We start from the raw sequence: 17310 nt of genomic DNA on the forward strand, positions 1-17310 counted from the left end.
CTGCTGGGGCACAGTCTGCAGTGTGGGTGGGTTGGAGGGTGGTGCAGGATGCTCAGCGAAGCTGACCTTGATGCTTTGCTTCGTGGAGTCAGGATGGTTTGGGTTGGAAGGGACACTAAGGATCATCTCATTCCAACCCCCCTGCCATGGGCAGGGACACCTTTCACTATCCCAGGTTCATCCAAGCTCAGTCCAACCTGGCCTTGGGCAGCCTGTGCCAGTGGCTCGTGGCCTCCTGCTCCCAAGCCCTGTGTGACCAGGTGCCACACTGCTGTCTCACTGGAGTGACTGCTCTCACAGTGGCACGCTGCACTGGAGCTCTTGGAGGTTATGGCAGGAAGCATCATCTCTGTTATTGCCCAACTTCTCAAAGCTTGCTTGAAAAACAAGCTGTCTCCTTTGGCAGTTTTCCCTGTTCAAGAGAGATGTAAAGCATGCCCCAAGACAGCAGTGAGCTGCAAGGGTTTAAAATTGGCTTTTAACCCAAAAGGAAGTGGATCAGGATTTGTGTAAGGGTGTTTTTGAGCAGGACTGTTCATCCTACAACACGTTATGCCATCAGTGGGGCATCACTCTTCTTGCTACATCAAATTTTCCATCTATTGGGCGTGCCTGAAGTAGACTTGGTAGTGGAATCTGTCCTGAGCAGGCTTTGCAGTTCTGTTGTCACAGGAATATATGCATGGAGTAGTTGAATCTCAATTTCAGTGTAACCCATGCACAGTAATAGATGTGTTTGACTCTGCTGTGTGCTGGACAGTTGATGAAAGGAGGTGGTTTTTGGAAGGCTGGGCTCCAGAGGAGAGGCTGTCTTTGGTGCACAGCACAGCAGCCTCTTGGGCTGTACATTCTCCAGGTCAGAGCTCTTGACCTTTGGGCCCTTCCAGGAAAGGGGAAGGGAAATGCAGGAAAATGTACATGCATGGGGAATCTCTGATCTGGATGTGTGATGTCCAATCCATTCTGGAACTGTCCTGACAGTAAAATTGAGTGTGTAAAACCCTGGTGTCCTTGGGGCTGACGCAGCTTTGGGAGTGGCCTTTGAGGACCCTCATCAGACCCTCTGTACACCTGTGATAATGGACAGAACAACTCTGCAACAATGTGCCCTTGAAAAGGATTTTCCATTGTTATAGATGTCTTGAGCTTTAAAAGCCAAGGTTTTAAAGAAGAAATTTTTACTATTATACTGTACTTTTTACTACGGTCTATTATCTTCAAATATATCAACATTTTTCTTACTCTTAACTGAAAATGTTCTGCTTTGTTGCTGTCTCTCTTCAATGGAGAAATGACATACAGATATTTCCTAGTCTCTATTTCCCTAGGTATCGAAATGTTTTAAAAAAGCAAAGGTTAAAGCATTTAAATCCTACAGTTAGAGGTTTCTGGAGTTATATGCCATGAGGCACAGGTATGACATGACACTCCAGTGCTGTTAATGTTTCTCTGTAGCCTCGGGTATCCCCAGCTCGGGGACACTGAGGTATCTAAATTCAGTGTGTGTGTGTGTGTGTGTGTGCATTACACCTTGGTATTCAAGGCTGCTGAATACTGAGGACTTCCAAAATATGGGAAAAACTAGGGAACAGCTTTGGGGCTGAGCTGCAGTCCTGCTGGATTGCTGTGGGCTCCTGGGATGGTGGTGTTGCAGGTGGCAGAGGATGCTGAGGGGCCTTGCTGTTGGAGAAGGATTCAGGTTGGATACTGGGAAAAATTTGTTCACTGCAAGAGGGGTTGAGCATCGGCACAGGCTCCTCAGGGAAGGGGGGAAGTCACCACCCCTGGAAGTGTTCAAAGACTGAGCGGATGTGGCACTTGATATGGTTCAATGGGCTTGGTGGTATTTGGTCAAAGGATGGACTTGATGACCTTGGAGGTCTTTTCTAACCCTAATGATTCTATGATTCTGAGAGTCTTGGTCTGATCAGGTCAGCTCATCCTGCAGTGTGGCATGGGAAGAATGGCAGAGCTCTGACTTAGGGTGAGGGATCCCTGCTGGCATGGACAGGTGGGGTTTATGTGCTTTTCTTCCACCCACAAGTGGCTTCTGTGTGCTGTGATCTGAACTGAGGTGTTGCAGCAGGCAGCTGGGATGGAAGGGTTCTCCAGAACTGACAAGGATCTGTGCCTTCCTCTTGCTCCAGCACAACTGGGGTCACGCAGCTCTTGTCACTGCAGGTCCTGGGGTGTGGGGCTGCAGTGCATTGGGTGCTTGGGAAATCAAACAGTGGCCCTTTTGTACATGTGAAACAGCCTTTTCCCGAGGGGAGGAGTTGCCACGGGAGGCAAACTGTGCCCACTGCCATCAGTCACATCCAGGCACCTTGGGGACTTCCTCATGTCTCTTCTCCTCCAGCAACAGGAAGCAGCTTGTGCAGAGACACACAACCACTTGGGAAGCTGAAGGGAAGCAGCAGCATCCTGATGCTTTTTCCTTCTGCTGGAGGGATATTTTGAGAAATAAAAGATGGTTGTGGCAGGATGGAGAGTAACCTCCAAACCATTGTGGACATGCCAGCTTTGAGATGGTCTCTTTTGCAGGCAGGAGGTACAACAGCCTGCTCTGTGGCTCATCTAGATAGATGGTGAGAGTAGAAATCTGCTGAGCTCCCAGGAACACCTTGGCAACACAGCAGATGCCAGGGACCCATCTCACCTGCCATCTGTGGTTGGTGTTTCTGTCCTTGCAGTGGTGACATCCTGTGGCTGCTGAGGCTTAGGGTGACTTTCAGCAGCACTGATACTGCCTTAACAAGTCAAGAATCAGATGTGGGTATCTGCTCACATCACATTGTGCTTTTCTTTAACAGAATTCCCACTGGCTGTGCTGAAAAATCCCTTGGACTAAGGTAGTGCGTGAGGATAAGTAAAGCATCTGGCTTCAGGGGTGCTCTGCAGTGTGGTGGTGTTGGATGCTCAAGTTTAAACAATGATCTTCTTTTTGCCCAAAAACCAGGGATGGATATTCCACAAGAGGGTAGGGTTCTGACATAAAATAGTTAAGAATAAAGCAAACTTTCGAAGGGGCCTGAAGTACTCCCCATTCATTGGTTCTGAAATCAGTTGCAAAGAGATTGTCCTGGCTTAAAAGCTAGAAAATAGGTCAGTGTGACTCATATGTCAATATTTACTGCATTTATGGCAACTTGTAGAGGGTAAAAATCTTGCCTGCCTTCCATAATATTTCACAAGTTATCCCGTTCCTGTGACAAGATCCTCCCTCTGCCCTTGGTCCTGGTGTTGCTTGACTGCAGAGACAGTAAAATCACTACTACTTAGAGTCCAGTTGCTAAGAAACAACCCAAAGATCACCATCCAGGCTCTTCAAATGCCAGGGCCAGCTGGAAGCTTGGATCTGCACAAAGCCCCAGGAATTCCTTCTGAGACAGAGGTCTCAAGGACTGTGTGCATGTGCTGCTTGGTAAAGCAGCAGTCCTGCCAACCTGAGGTGGTCCCTGTGTGAGAGGGGACAGCTTTACCCCTTCTCCTAAAAGGTGGCTCCTATGCTTGTGCTGAAGGACTCTGGTGTTTTCAACATTAATGATGTCCTTGAATGAAATATTTTTGCTGCCTGAATGGTGTGATGCTGCCATGAGTAGGTGGTGAACTGTACAAACCTTCCTGAAGCAAGCTCTCAGTTGAAAGCCTGTGAACTGCTGGAGTAGGGCCACTCTCTCTTGCCCCTGGAGCTTTCTATCCTACTATGCTTGTTTCTTCCTAGGGATCTTCCAGCATTTGCCTGATATCTTAATGGGTGAGTTTGCCAGAAGGCCCTTTGTCTGCATAACTGGGAATTCCTGGTTGTGGGAAAGCTGTTGGGTAAACTGGCTGGTTCCTAGCCTAGACCTTGGGGTGTGCAGCGTGAATAAACTGCGGTGGCAGCTCTTGTTGCAGCTGATCCCCCCCTGTGCATCCTTCCATGCTGCTGTTATCCCTGAGGAGCAGCTCTGCAAGTTCTCCAGTGCACGTTCGAGCCTCGGGAGGCTGAGTCAACCCTGCCCCAGTGCTCAGAAACACAGTTCACATGTTTTGCTCACTCGGTAATTTCCCAGATGAGAAATGTTCCGGTGCTCCCTCTTCAGAGGCCCGAGTTCACTGTGCATTTCAGAGGTGACTCCACCCCACGGCAGGAGAGGAGTCGTGTTGGGGAGGATGAGAATCTGTGGCTCTACAGTTTGCAGCATGCTTTCAGCTGAACACTGCTATGTATTGCAGTGCTCCATCTGTTCCTGTATCAGCCAAGTTATCTTTAGATCTGAACATTGTCAGTGTTGTATGGTGGTGGTATGAACCACTTCAGCTGGCACCCTGGCATTCCTGTAGTAGTTAGAATTGCTGCTGCAGAAAACTTTACCCAGGATAAATTCCTTTTTTTTTTTTTCTTTTTTTTTCCCCCTGCTTAATTTTTTATTCAGGTTTTTACACGGGCAGAACACCCACAGCCTTATATATGTATTTATATATATATGTAATAAAAAGCTGGCTGTGTTTGAGAGCAGTGTTCCAAACTGCCACCTGTTCCAATAGCAACGTTGCAGCACTGGAGAGGGTTACTGCAGAATGCTAAACTATCTTCCCCCAAGTGAAAGCTTCATCTGATTTGATTGAAAACCAAATTAGACCTTGAGAATCTGACCTTCTGACATCCTGTCACATATACATTTAAAGCATCTAGCAACAGAGGATGTATCTGCACAAGAGTGGCAGTGCCTCAATATAGAACCTAAATCCAAATACGAGTGCGTGCGTGTGGTGTTGCTATTTGAATATGTAAATAAGTGGGGCTATATATAGCTCTATATGTTATGTACATGTTAAGTGAAGGTGGCAGATATGACAGCTGAATGGCTTTGCTGCTTCTGAATGCTGGTAGAGGCTCTCTGCACGTTCCCCACATCTCTTGTGTTTGCTCCTACCCCTCTCAGCCTTCCTGCTATCACATTTTTCAGGCCTCTGGAGAAGATCGTGTGTGGGGACAGGAGTTGTTAATATTCTGAGTCTGTGCTGAGTTGCTAGGCTACAGAGAAAAAGGAACATTCAAGGAAAAGGGATGGTAAAAGGAAGAGGATCTGCTGAGCTGTTTGGAGATCCAGAAAGGTTCTCCAGTCAGACAGAAGAGGGATCATTTTGGGGAAGGAGGGCATGCATGCATGTGGGATGAGTTGTGGGTAGTCCCTGCTGTTCTGACACAAGCAGAATCTCAGGCCAGCTCCAGCCAGAAAAAAGTGGAGGAGGAGGAGGGAGTAACAGGCAAGATCCACTGGTCCCTTCCACATCACTGCTTGCAAGGTGTGGTCTCCTACAGCTGGTCTCCTACTACCTGTGCCAGAGTGCCCAGGGTCACCAGGCTGGAGGATGTCCTCTCAGATACCCTTTGCCCACTCTTTGCAGGGTGCACTACCATCTGAGGCTCTAGTGAAGAGGCAAGCAGACCCAAAACATACTCACTGCTTACAGGTTGGATCTCCTCTCCTTTTTCCTCTGCAGCAACCTGCTACCACAGTGTCTCCTGTAACTTCAGTGTGGCTGCAGGGGAAGGCAGTCTGGGCTTGTGTCTCCTTGTCCATCCCCTTTGTTGCTTTCCTAGGTTATGGATACACAAAGTATTGACCCTTTTATTTATCAAGAGTTTGTAGCTAAGATTGCAGGGGACTTGAGGTTTCACGGTGCAGAAGCTCCTGTCTGAGCCCAGTTATCCTGAATCTCCACTGTTACCCTGAAAATGAGTGTCAGGTGTTTAGCTGTGCCAGTTGAGAGCCATCACACCTATCAGATGCCCTGTGTTCCACTCTTCTGGAAGGATGGGTTTGCCCTATCCTTCTGTTCCCTCTCAATATTACTGTCTGTGTCAGATCCCTCAGAAAAAAAATTAAGCAGTGCTTTTGGGTATTTTTATTATCTGGATACTTTATTTACCGAGCTCACATGGGCTCCCTGCCAGCTCTGCAAATAGAGCTCCTTGGCTCCAGGACTGTTGGTCCTGGTACTGCAGCGAGCACTCACTCAGCATGGACAGACACTGCAGCTTGTTCTCAGCCATCCACTTGGCTGTGAAGTCCAAGTCTGCTTGTTTGTGGACCTCCACACCCTGCTGAAACCTCTTTTATTTTTCTTTGTGCAGCCTGTGGTAAGCTTGACCTGTGTTCAGCAGAATCAGGAGTGTTCCATGCAGCTGCATTCTGAGTGCTGTTGTCAGGTAACTGCCCTGCTCCCATCCATCAGGTCTGTGATCCCACTGTCAGCACTGGGATGGCTGGAGTGGGAGTGGCAGGATGGGCCATATGGTGTGCACTGCTGCTGGCCTCAGCCTGGACTGGCTGCCTTGGCTTTACCCTGGCACAGCCAAGGGCAGACTAACCCATGGGTGGAGGCAGAGGTTCACTAAATTCCTGAGGATGCACTGCCTGGCCAGCGACCTTGGCAGTAGGAGCTGTTTCCTAGAACAGGTCTGTTGATACCCCAATAATTCCTGGTGGTCACAGAATGACTGCACAGTGCTTTGTGCACACCACAGTTGAGAAAGTTGATTTCTAGCCCTTTTCTCTGACAATACTCCATCTTACTGAGCTTGTCGACTTAGAGGCTGCAGACACAGCTGTGCAGAATGTTCCCATGTAGAAACAGTCACCCCAGATACAGAACTGGGTCTCTGGGTGCAGGAGTTTTTCAAGTGCAATAGTTTGCATCTAGTTTGATTGAGCTTGTTGAAAAGTAGGCCTTGCTTTTCAAACCCCAGGGCTTCCATCCTCTATGCTTAGGAGACTACACTTGACCCCGTTGCCAGAAATATGTTCTGCTCTTCTGTGCTTCACCATCTAATCTGCTTACTCCCAGTTACCCTTCCTACACAGTCAAACTTTGCTTTCTGCAGGAAATAAACACCATTCTAACCTTTTTGGTCAAGCCAATCTGTGCCAGCCTAGTTGAGGTGATTGTTTCACCCAGGACATGTTAGTTGTCTTAAATCATTTAAAGGACGTGTTTGCCTCTGGCTGCCTCCTGGGAAATGACATCTTTCTGGCAATTCTCAGAACCTGAAGTAGCAAACATTCCTTCTCTAAGTTAAAGCAGTGTCTTTAAAGCACTGTGTGCCTCTATTGTTGCAGAGAGTCTCATGGTTTCAATGTCCAGAGCTGCATATATGGCATTTGATTTTGCTGTGTAAAGCAGTAATATTGCTTCATTTATAACGTGGTTCCCCACCTATGCAGCCACAAACTGTACTGGTGGTCTTGACTGCACTGGCAATTACAAGCTCTGTTTAATTTTTTTTCTCCTCATGAAGGAAAGACTCATTCCTGTGTTCACACACACAGCACTTGCCCTAGAGATGTGGAGATCCCAAACTGCAGCATGGAGCTTGGGGTTGGTGCTAGTCAGTTAAAAATCAGGGTCTGATTTTTACAGATAAGGGAAAATGAAGCATTGGTGAAAGTGCCCAAAATCATCTACAGAACTAGCATTAGGTGAGCTGAAATTGGTACCCAGAGGTGTTTTCTAGAGTAGCTGATTTCAAGCCCTTTAACTGCTATAATTCCCCGTTCTTCCAGCCTTTTTTCCCCATTGTCTTCCACACAGACACTGACTAGTAGAGACCATCTCTCCTGCTTGAGGTAAAGTCTGCCTGGATCAGTGTCCAGTAAAACTCTTGTCACTGCGAAGAGAATGTTTTATTTAAATATAAAAAAGGTCCAGAGGAGTGAAGAGTTCTGGGAATGTTCTGGAGAAATCGCCTTTTTCCATTTCCAGGTTGATCCTGCTACAATCCCTGTTGAGTTGCAACCACTTTAAATGAGCTTTACCTCAGCAAGTATAAGGTAAAAATGTCACTGCAAGGTGAGAATTCTTTGAAGATATATGGAGGGGCTGTGAAGACCCTTTGAAGGGTTTTGGGGATACATGCAGAGGTGGTGAAGACCCTTGGAAAAGGTTTAGAGAGCATCTCCTGTCTTTCAGCATCAACTTTCCCTTCACATAATCCAGTTTTCTTCCTCCATCCTTCTGAGGGCTTTAGAAACTGATACCTTCACTAGTCACCGTTCAAATGTCTCACTTAAATTTAATTTACTGTAATAGGCTAGTTGTTGCACGTTTAATTAAATGCAAAGTGATTATTAAAAATGTTTTTTTGAGCTTTCATGGCTGGATATTAAGTATGCCCATATGTGTATGGCAACAACATGCTGTGAGGCAGCCAGGGTGGTGCCAGGAAGGTGAGAAAGGATGAGCTGGGAGAAGGGAGGAGAGGGGTGGGATGCAGGCAGCAGCCCTGTCCTGTGGCCTCTAGGTGTGTGGAAGGCAGCAGTGTAGTGGACTAGATGAGTGCAGGCAGACAATGGAAGGTGAAGATGGCCTTTGGAAGCACCATGGTCCCCTGCCAGGGGTCAGCAGAAGCCCATGGCAGCATAATCTGTGTTACATTACCCAGCACATCAAACCAGAAGGCATTGTTGTAATATGGGCAAGTCCTCAGACTCCCGTTCTCAGCCCTGCAAAGCCTGGTCATGACTGTGAGGCTCCACAGGGACACTGTGTTAATGCTTGTGTGTCCCACTGTGGGAATGGGTGACCTTGTGCTCTCCTAGAGAGAGGTTCAGAGAATTAACAAGGGGGGCTAAGAGAAGACTTTGCCTTAAGTAAACATGGGAAGGGAGAGAAGGGAATTGAGAAGGCTTGGAGCAGCCATTTGGAGACATGTGGTGCACTAGCAAAACATCAAGGAATGAGTCTTTAAGGATCTCTAGGAAAGGGCAGAACCCATGTTACCTGCAGTGTCTGGAACTTGTGTCATGCCTGGGAGAACAGATATCACATTCTCATGGAGGGGGGGGTCAGTTCACTGCCCCCCTGCACTATCCCAAGCCAGTCATCCCTCTAACTTGCCGTTTTCCTGGAAGAAATTACCCACTTGGGGACCTGCTGCCTGAGCTCCCTCCTTGTTTGGGTGAGCATCTGACCTGTTCCCAGTTCTGTTGGAGTTACAATGAGTCCTTACCAGTTCCCAGCCCACTGGGTATGAGAAGATCATGTAAGCACCACCACTTTGACTTTCTGCCTGAAAATTGGTCAAATTCATGTACTGTCTCCTGCTGAACTTAATGTATGGCCTTGCTTCTCTGCCCTTAGTTGGGTGTCTGGCCCAAGTGTGCCTTTCTGTTTGCATGGGAAGCTGTAGGAAACAAAAATGCATTTGGCCATTTCTCATGAAGTGGCCACTCTCTGGAAAAGACAATTTCTCAATTTACGATGGGGTTTGAGTGCAAGCTGGTAATGCAGAAAAAGGGAGATCAAACAATCCTGGTTTTGGGGATGGAATGGGCTCTGGGTTTTGCTCAGCTACCAGCACATGAGGAAGCAAGTGAGGAGAGGAGCCCAGCAGGTATGTTGTGAATTAGCTCACAGATTTTTATGGCTTAAGGATAGAAACTGCCTGGCATTGTTTTCCAAGAGCTTGCCCGAGGAAGATGTCATGCTGCAGGTGGTGATTTTGGGATTGCTGCCTGTAACACTGAGCAAGGTTGCTGTTCAGCCTGTGTTCACAGAGCGGGTGATGCTCATCCCCGTGCCCTTCAGTTCTGGCTTTTTCCTCTTGACCTCTGCTTCCAGCAGGACTGGGCTGTTAAGCAGGATGACATGTGGTGCTGCCTCCTGCTCAGACAGGGCACTGATGTACAGGCTCAGGAGTCTGAAGGCCTTGTCATGGGCAGATCAATGCCCTCCTGGCTCAGCACCCAGCTAGATATGTCCTCTGTCTTACACCTGCAGGACCAGCACCACTCCAGGTGCTGCAGGGATAGGGCAAGGCAGGAGAGAAATAGGGCAACAAAGCCACACTTTCCTCACACCCCCCTAATTGTTGAGGATGTCGCTGATACCTGTCCCAGTTTCTGGACATGCATTCAGCAATTAAATACATGCAAATTACTAGAAAAGTAGATCAGATTAGTGAGGGGAACATATCCATGCAAACTACTTCTCAGGTCCTAAAGAAAACGAGTTCAAGAGCACAAAGACCTGCAGCACAGAAGGGCATAGACTGTACCCTGGAAGCCAGTCCTTCCTGGCATTATTTACAGAGGGAGTGCAGGTGGAAGGTGCTCTTCCGAATTCCCAAGTCAGTGCTGACACCTTGTTATTCAAAAAGAGGGAAAGTGGAAAGAGATTTGTGTCTTTCTCACCTGCTAAGGCAGGGAGGAGGGCAGCATCTGAGATGGTTGTCACTTTATGTCTAACAGCTGTCACGCAAAACTTCAGACTTGTAAAACCGAGCACTGGCACCAGCAGCAAAACAGAAATTAAAAGCAGCATTTTGGCAGAGTGCTGTGCCCATGGAAAGTACAGGAGGTACAAAAGCTGCTGCCTCCTTCCCTAAGCAAAGGTGAGAGTCCGAACAGACTTTGTGCTGTCTTAGGGCTGGAAAGGCTGTTCTCAGGTATTTACTGATGTCAGGTTAACTGGTGCATGTTAAGGTCTGGGATGCATCCATTTATGTGTTTGGAAATGGACAATCCCTTAGGAGGGCAAAGTAGTTTTCTTTCACAAGCTTGCTAAAGGAGAACTGTGGCCACTGTTCTCTGTCCTTCCTGTATTCCCCTGCATGTTTTACACTGCTCCAGTTCTTTGCAACTGACTGCAGGCAGATCCTGCCTTCTCCCCTTCAAAATAATTCCTATTATTCCCCTACCCCTTCCTTCAAATGGAACATACTTGAGGACTACTTTGTCCTTTAATTTCTTTCCCAAGAATGACGGGAACAGGAGATGGTGTTTAATCATCAAAGAAGTTGAAGCCAGCAAACTGTTCATTAGTCTCTGGCAGTGGCAGCTTGGTTTTTACTAAGTCAGATGTTCCATTTTTCTCCCTCTTTCTGGAGCATCTTGGCTTTCCTAATGTTCTTTTGTGATCTTGGACAAGGAGACCATATGTCATTTGCTTATATAGGGAAAGACTTTTATTTGGTTTTCTCTCCAAAAGGCGGTGCTTTATCAAAGTCAGGGTTGAGGGGAAATGAGGGGGAAAAAAGTCAAGTTGCACAGCCAGTGCTAGAGGTGAGTTGCAAAACCTCCTTTATCCCTCATGCCCAGTCCTGCAGCAGCAGAAGAGCAGTGAACTCTCTCCCCTGCAGAGAAGTTACTGCTTCCAGCACCTTACAATGCTTGGGGAAATACAACCTCCACTGGCCTGGAATAGTCACCTTCATGGGAAACATCCATATTGCCAGAAGTGCTGTATTCTGAGCAAATATTTGACTCTTTTACATACATTATTCCTTCCCTTTCTGATCCTGGCTTTTGAGTCTAGTGTAGCCCCTAATGAGCATGCACACTCCTGTCTCTTAACTGGTTTAGTGCAGAGGGTTCTCCAGGTCACAACACAAAGGAAAATACTTTGACCCAACCTGCCCATGATCTGTGTCTCCTGGGAGTTGTGCTGAGGGTTTAGGAAGCAGCTGCCTGGGATTTCTGTTGGGAGATAGAAGAGAGTGGAACTTTGGCCTTGCAGCAGCAGGCTCAGTGTCCTTGGGCAATTCTTTCCTGTTAGTCCCTTCCTGTGATGAATTGAACTGTATTTCCCACACTGATGCTTAGACCTTCCAAAATGCTGTTATGCTCCTGACTTCATGCTTTTGTAACATCAAATTCCACAGGTTCCATGGAAAGTTATTTCCATTACCTTGCCTTCAGTCTGTTCTTGTGCAACAGCCCGTTGCTGAATGTCAGATACTGTCATCATATATCCCTGCTCTGTTTAACCCAGGCAACAGTTTTCCCTCCTTGTTGCCTCCTGCCTCTATCAGAGCCTTTCAACTGCTTTTGAGAGTGTCTGTTGTTATTTGTGTCCTGTTGAGTAACCCTGAAGTGTCTAAAAGGGGATGGGACCCTGTAAGCCTGAGTAATACAAGGTTATGATTGTTTACTGACTTTTAATACAAGCACTACAGGGAATCAGAAAAGATAAAGACTGATCTGTACCTGGTTTAAAGTGATGTAAATATAGTGAAGAACTAAACTGTGGAACTCACTACCACAAGATTGAAGATGCCAAAGGCTGAAAAATAAGACAAACTCATAAGAGAAGCTGAATATCTTCAATTAAGAAGGTACCAGCTCTGCCTGGGGAGATCCTTAAGTCTCAAAGAGCTGGAGAATTGAATATCACAACAAAGACTGTTTTGTTTATATTCTTCCCTGATGTTCTCTCTACTGTTGCTGGAGACAGGATACTAATGTAGAAAAACTTTTGGTCTGCCACAGTACAACTGTGTCTCCAAAATCAGCACAGACACATTTTTAAGAGCAGCACTTGGGACACACACCATGTTTGTGTTCTGCATGCTGACACAAGCCTGCAGGAGAAGGTAATTTCTCTCTGAGGAAGGGGAGCTCCTTTGTTTTGTACCCTCATCTCCCTGCAGTGAGCACAAAGGCACACGTGGTGCTCTCCCCCAAAGGGCAGCCCCGAGCCCCAGGGCTCTGACAGGGTGTCACTGTGGGCACAGGAGGAATCCCTTGGGTGGCTTTCTAGTTACAGACTGAAGCTGCTGCCTGCAGAAGGCTGTCCTGTTACTGTGGTGCCTTAACTGGTCCTGCTCTATCTCTTGCTGTTCTTTGATCTGTGGATCAGAAAGTTCAGGTTCCCACCCTGAACTGACTCCCTCAAGTGTTGTGCCCCTTGGTGGTCTGGCCCTGTCCCCACCTGGGCTGTGGTGGCTTCAAACAGTATCTGCTGTCTCCTGCCCTCCAATCTGTTACTGCTCCAGGGGCAGCCAACCTGTGCTCACCACGCCAGAAGTGACTCCTCTCCTCTGTTAATCCCCTTTCCTGGATTCATATGTCCTCTCACTGCCTTGGCCTCCTTAAACTTTGTCTTCCTCTGCACAAGTGGATTTGTTCCCGTTAGGCTCAGATCTGGCATCTTCACCCAGGACACTTCTCCTCCAAGAGGCAGCTTTGTTCTCCTGTGACAGTGGGTTCGTGTCTGCCCTGGAACTGCACAGACCCAACACAGGTGGGGAAGGGTCCAGGACAAGTCCAGGTTAGTTTTCTAAGGATAGGTGAGCATTTCACTCCAAAGGGGCTCAGAGATGGAGGAGGAGGAGCTTACATGGTAGATGTTAAAGGTGTCTGGAGTATGAGCCAGTGGAAATTCATTCTTGAATTCCCACTAATACCACCAGCTTATTTCCCTTCTTGCTGTGTCTCTGCTGCTGTTCCCTTATCTACCCTGTCCTCTGAGAACCTAGGGAATCCCTGGGCATGCTTGACTGAATTTGTTGCCTCTGGGGTTCTGAAGGAAATACCTTCCTCCATTCATGCCCCTGTCGTGTCAACGTTTCAGCCTTTCACAATGTGCATCATCTTTGGTTTGGGATCTCTGCTGAGTTCCAGGGAGGGCTGTAATTACCAGTATCCTCTTGCCTAGAGATGGATTCTAGCCCTGTCCTCAGCAGCTGGTGGGATGCACTGGCATTCCAACATGTGAGCCTCCTGGGTGAGCTCCTCTTCCTTTTCCAGTGCTTCTGTGGCCCTCTGAGTGAACTGTCCCCCCTGCTCACAGGGAGGCACCTCTGCAGAAGGAGTGTCTACCAGCTCCACATGTTGCCCTCACCCCTGCCTGGTGTGCCTCTGCCAGCGAGAAGGAGGGGAGAGAGGGAGAGCAAAGCCTTTGCAAAGCCAGGGGATGGGGAGGGGGCTGGGACTGGCAGCTTGCACAGAGCTGCTCAGCAGAGCAGACTGAGCAGGGGCTTGTGGAGAGGGGTCCCACAGGGATGGCTGTGCTGAGCAGCTTCCCAGCAGCTTTTCCAGCAGGCTCAGGTGCCATCTGAGCTCCGTGAGGGGCTGAAGGGGAGCTGTGGTGCTGAGTGCCATCCCACACACAGCTGGGCCATGGGCTCTGCCTTGCCAGGCAGGGAGGGCAGCACAGGGATGCTGTGGTGAATAAAAGGGCTGGAGGCAGTGTTGGAGCTGTGCAGCTTGTGAGCTACTGGGTACCAGGCGTCTGGGACAAACCAAGGGATCTGGCCATCACTGGGCCAGCAGGGAGAGAGGAAATGCTCATTTGGAAGCTGACTGTTCAACGATGGGATGGAGTAGGGAGAGCAGGAAAACAAATGGAATGCAGGAATCAGCAGAGATAGAGGCTGAGGGAAATCTCAGGCACTACAGGAACCATGATTATCAAGTGCTCCAGGCTTCCAAGACGCTGCCCAAAGAAACCCAGGAAGGTTTGAGAACAGAGCTCAGGCCTGGGCTGGGCTGGCTTTTCTTCCCCAGGAAGGTCTCTGTACCTGGAGAACCTCATCAGCCTGATGGCTGGGGCGTAGGCTTTTATTTCTGCACCCCTCTGGGTCTGTTCCCATCAATCCTGGGAGTGCAGAAGATGTGTTTAGAAGGTGTGTTGTTCACTTTGTGAGCAGCTTGCCCTTTCTGCCTTCTGCAGATCAGTGACACCTCTTGTCTGCTGCTGCTTGAAGGCTGGCAGGAGCCTGCAGGGACAGCGGGGTGGCCTGGTTAGGGGTGAGGTGTTGCAGGGCTCTGTCAAGGATCAGGAAAATGCAGGTCAGTGAAGCAGCTTGCCAGGGTGTGCGGGTGGGGTTCTCAAAGGGGGAGAATGGGAATGACCCCTCTGTAGCCAAGTTTCCCACAGGCAGGGGATGAGTCTGTTACCAAGGAGGGTAAATGGCTCCAGGAACTCGGGTGCTCTGCTCCTCTGTGCTCTCACTGCAATGCAGGTCCAAATACCCTGGAAGGGATTCTGGGCACAACATTTTCCTTTGCAAGGTCTTGACCAAAACAAAAATGTTTGTGCCCCTGAGAGATGGACTGTGAGGCTTCTGAGGCAGGAGTTTACAGTCCTTTAAAAAGCAAAGCAAAACAGTTCCTTGGCCAGAAAGCTGTCAGTGTGTTTTTGTTCTTTTCAAGATAACACAGAAGGTGACAGCTATAGCTTCTGTATCTGGTGTACTCCACAGAGTTACTCTGTGACCTTTCAGATATGCATGTGGGTCTCAATTTCTGAATCATAGTTAGATACCCAAAAGCTGGCATTACCCATAATGTGGGGTTCTTTGAGCTTGTTTTCAGAGGTGTTAATCAAACCTGGCTTTGAGTGAAGTCAGTGGGAGGAGACAGGCAGGCAGGATGCCTCAGTGCTCAGCCCAGATGTTGGTGCATGAGCAAGTTCCTCATCAGCCTTTTGCACAGAGCTGGAATTTGCAGAGTTGAAATGCTTGTCATGCAAATCCATGTGGTCAAGAGGATTCCTGTAGCACTGCAGGTATCTGCTTTGGAAGAGACCATCTGATCCCACCTGTTCTAGATCATTTGCATGCCTTTGCAAAAACACTTTTTATTTTAGGACTTGGGAAATAGTCACTGGTTTCTGTAAGGTCACTGTCAACAAGACTTGTGCCCACTTCCTAATTGGCATCCTGTTATTTTAATGCTATCTGGTTTACCCCAAAAATCTTGGCTCCTAGCCTGTTTAAGAGCTGTTGTGAGAGTGTTTCCTGGCATTACTGTGTACAAGACTGCTTCCTGTACTACTTGTTTACCTGGGAATAAGTAATTTTTCTTCTAGCATGTGGCACCATACTGTGCCTCTGAACAAGCTGATCCGAGGCCTCTGGATTTCCCCTGGAAGTGCTGTTACTGTGCAGCCACAAGTATGGTTCCTGCAGAACTCCAGCTGTGGGCTCCAGAGCAGCAAACCCGTGCCCTCTATAAAACTCTTGTCTTAGGAACAATTTTAAGTGCCAGCTTGTTGCTGTTGAGCAGGAGAGGAGCAGATGTGTGGCATTGTGCTAGCTGGGCGTGGTTCAGGAGTTATAGTATCACTTGGGTTGGAAAAGACCTCCAAGATCGTGGAGTCCAACCTTTGACCAATCACTGCCTTGTCAGCTAGAACTTAGTGCCATGTCCAGTTGTTTCTTGAATACCTCCAGGGATGGGGACTCCACCACCTCTCTGGGCAGCCCTCTCCATTGTTTAGTAAACCTCTCCATGAAGAAATTCCTTCTGATGTCCAAATTTATGGGAAATTTTTCAGGGAACTGCCCCTTTACCAGTGGATCATGCTCCACTGACAACAGATTTCCTCCACATATGTCCCTTCCTGAGAATCACAATGAATTCCCAGCTTAGCTCGTGTAACAAGGCAAGTGCTAATAGCTTGTCACGGCTGGCCTGAGTTGACTTTGAAACTTTGGCCTCGAGGAAAGATTCTGCATGTGCCCTTTGGAATCTCCTGAGCTTCTGCTGGTAGCAGAATTGGCTTTTCCCAACTGTGTGGTAACGAGCAGTGGCTGGGCACAACTGCCCGGGGTCCAGACACCTTTGTGGGACTTCACTGGGAGATGAACCCTTGAAGCCTTTGGTGCTGTGTAGCTGTTGGTTGCCATCCTTTAGTGCACACTCCAAATGACTGCTGGTTATGCAGACGAGCTCTCAGTAGGCTGGGACGACATGAGTGGGATGCAGTTCTGCTGGACTGGAGTCATGGAGTGCCGTTTTGTCCCCTACAGAGCTCAGGCTTGCTCCTGTTTTCCCAGAACCAAACACAGCACACACCCCCTCCAAAAATAAAGACCCTGTGGAGGTGTGAACACAAACACAGCAGTGAAGGGGTGGGGTGACAGTGGCACAGGGTGATGTTTTCATGTTTCCCTCCCAGGACTACACCATCACCATGTACTTCCAGCAGAGCTGGCGGGACAAACGCCTGGCGTACAACGACCTTCCTCTCAACCTGACCCTGGACAACCGGGTGGCTGACCAGCTGTGGCTGCCTGACACCTACTTCCTGAATGACAAGAAGTCCTTTCTGCACGGGGTGACAGTGAAGAACCGCATGATTCGCCTCCATCCCGACGGGACTGTCCTGTACGGCCTGAGGTGAGTCCAAGGGGAGTCTCTGTTGGTTGCTGTCCAAAAGGGCACCTCGTCTAAACTTCCCCCATTTCCAAAGATAGTCTGGTAAGGCAAGGACCCAAAAGCCTAAAAGATACTCAGGTGTTGTAAAGTTCTGTGTTACCTGTTCTTTCTCCAAGCTGGAAATGGTGGTTTCCTTCGAGCCTCCAGCATTTCCTGTGGTGCCAGGGATGGATGCTGGAGATGGGAATAGTCTGCTCTGGGCGTTTCAGGTCACTGTCACTCATGTTTCATAACACTGCCATTTGAAACACTCTTTTTCAGATGCTTGTGATTTTCTGAGGATTTGGCCTATGGAGATGAGCCTTTCTTACTTTTGTATCTAAGGCCGAGTTTCTGGAGCGTTTGAGTCAAATCACTTGAGTAATTTTTGAGTTGG

General features: G+C 48.3%; 1 protein-coding gene across 2 annotated transcripts in view; it reads left to right on the forward strand.

Moving 5' to 3' along the window:
• GABRQ (gamma-aminobutyric acid type A receptor theta subunit) overlaps positions 1 to 17310 on the forward strand; it is a 71027-nt gene that overhangs the window by 31017 nt on the left and 22700 nt on the right. For both annotated transcript variants that reach the window (XM_017819307.1, XM_017819308.1), the window contains exon 4: positions 16675 to 16895. In XM_017819307.1, coding sequence (XP_017674796.1) covers positions 16675 to 16895 — 221 coding nt within the window. The remainder of the gene's footprint in view (positions 1 to 16674; positions 16896 to 17310) is intronic.

This window comes from Lepidothrix coronata, unplaced genomic scaffold (genome assembly GCF_001604755.1).
Source record: "Lepidothrix coronata isolate B3197 unplaced genomic scaffold, Lepidothrix_coronata-1.0 Scaffold73, whole genome shotgun sequence".
Lineage (NCBI taxonomy): Eukaryota > Metazoa > Chordata > Aves > Passeriformes > Pipridae > Lepidothrix > Lepidothrix coronata.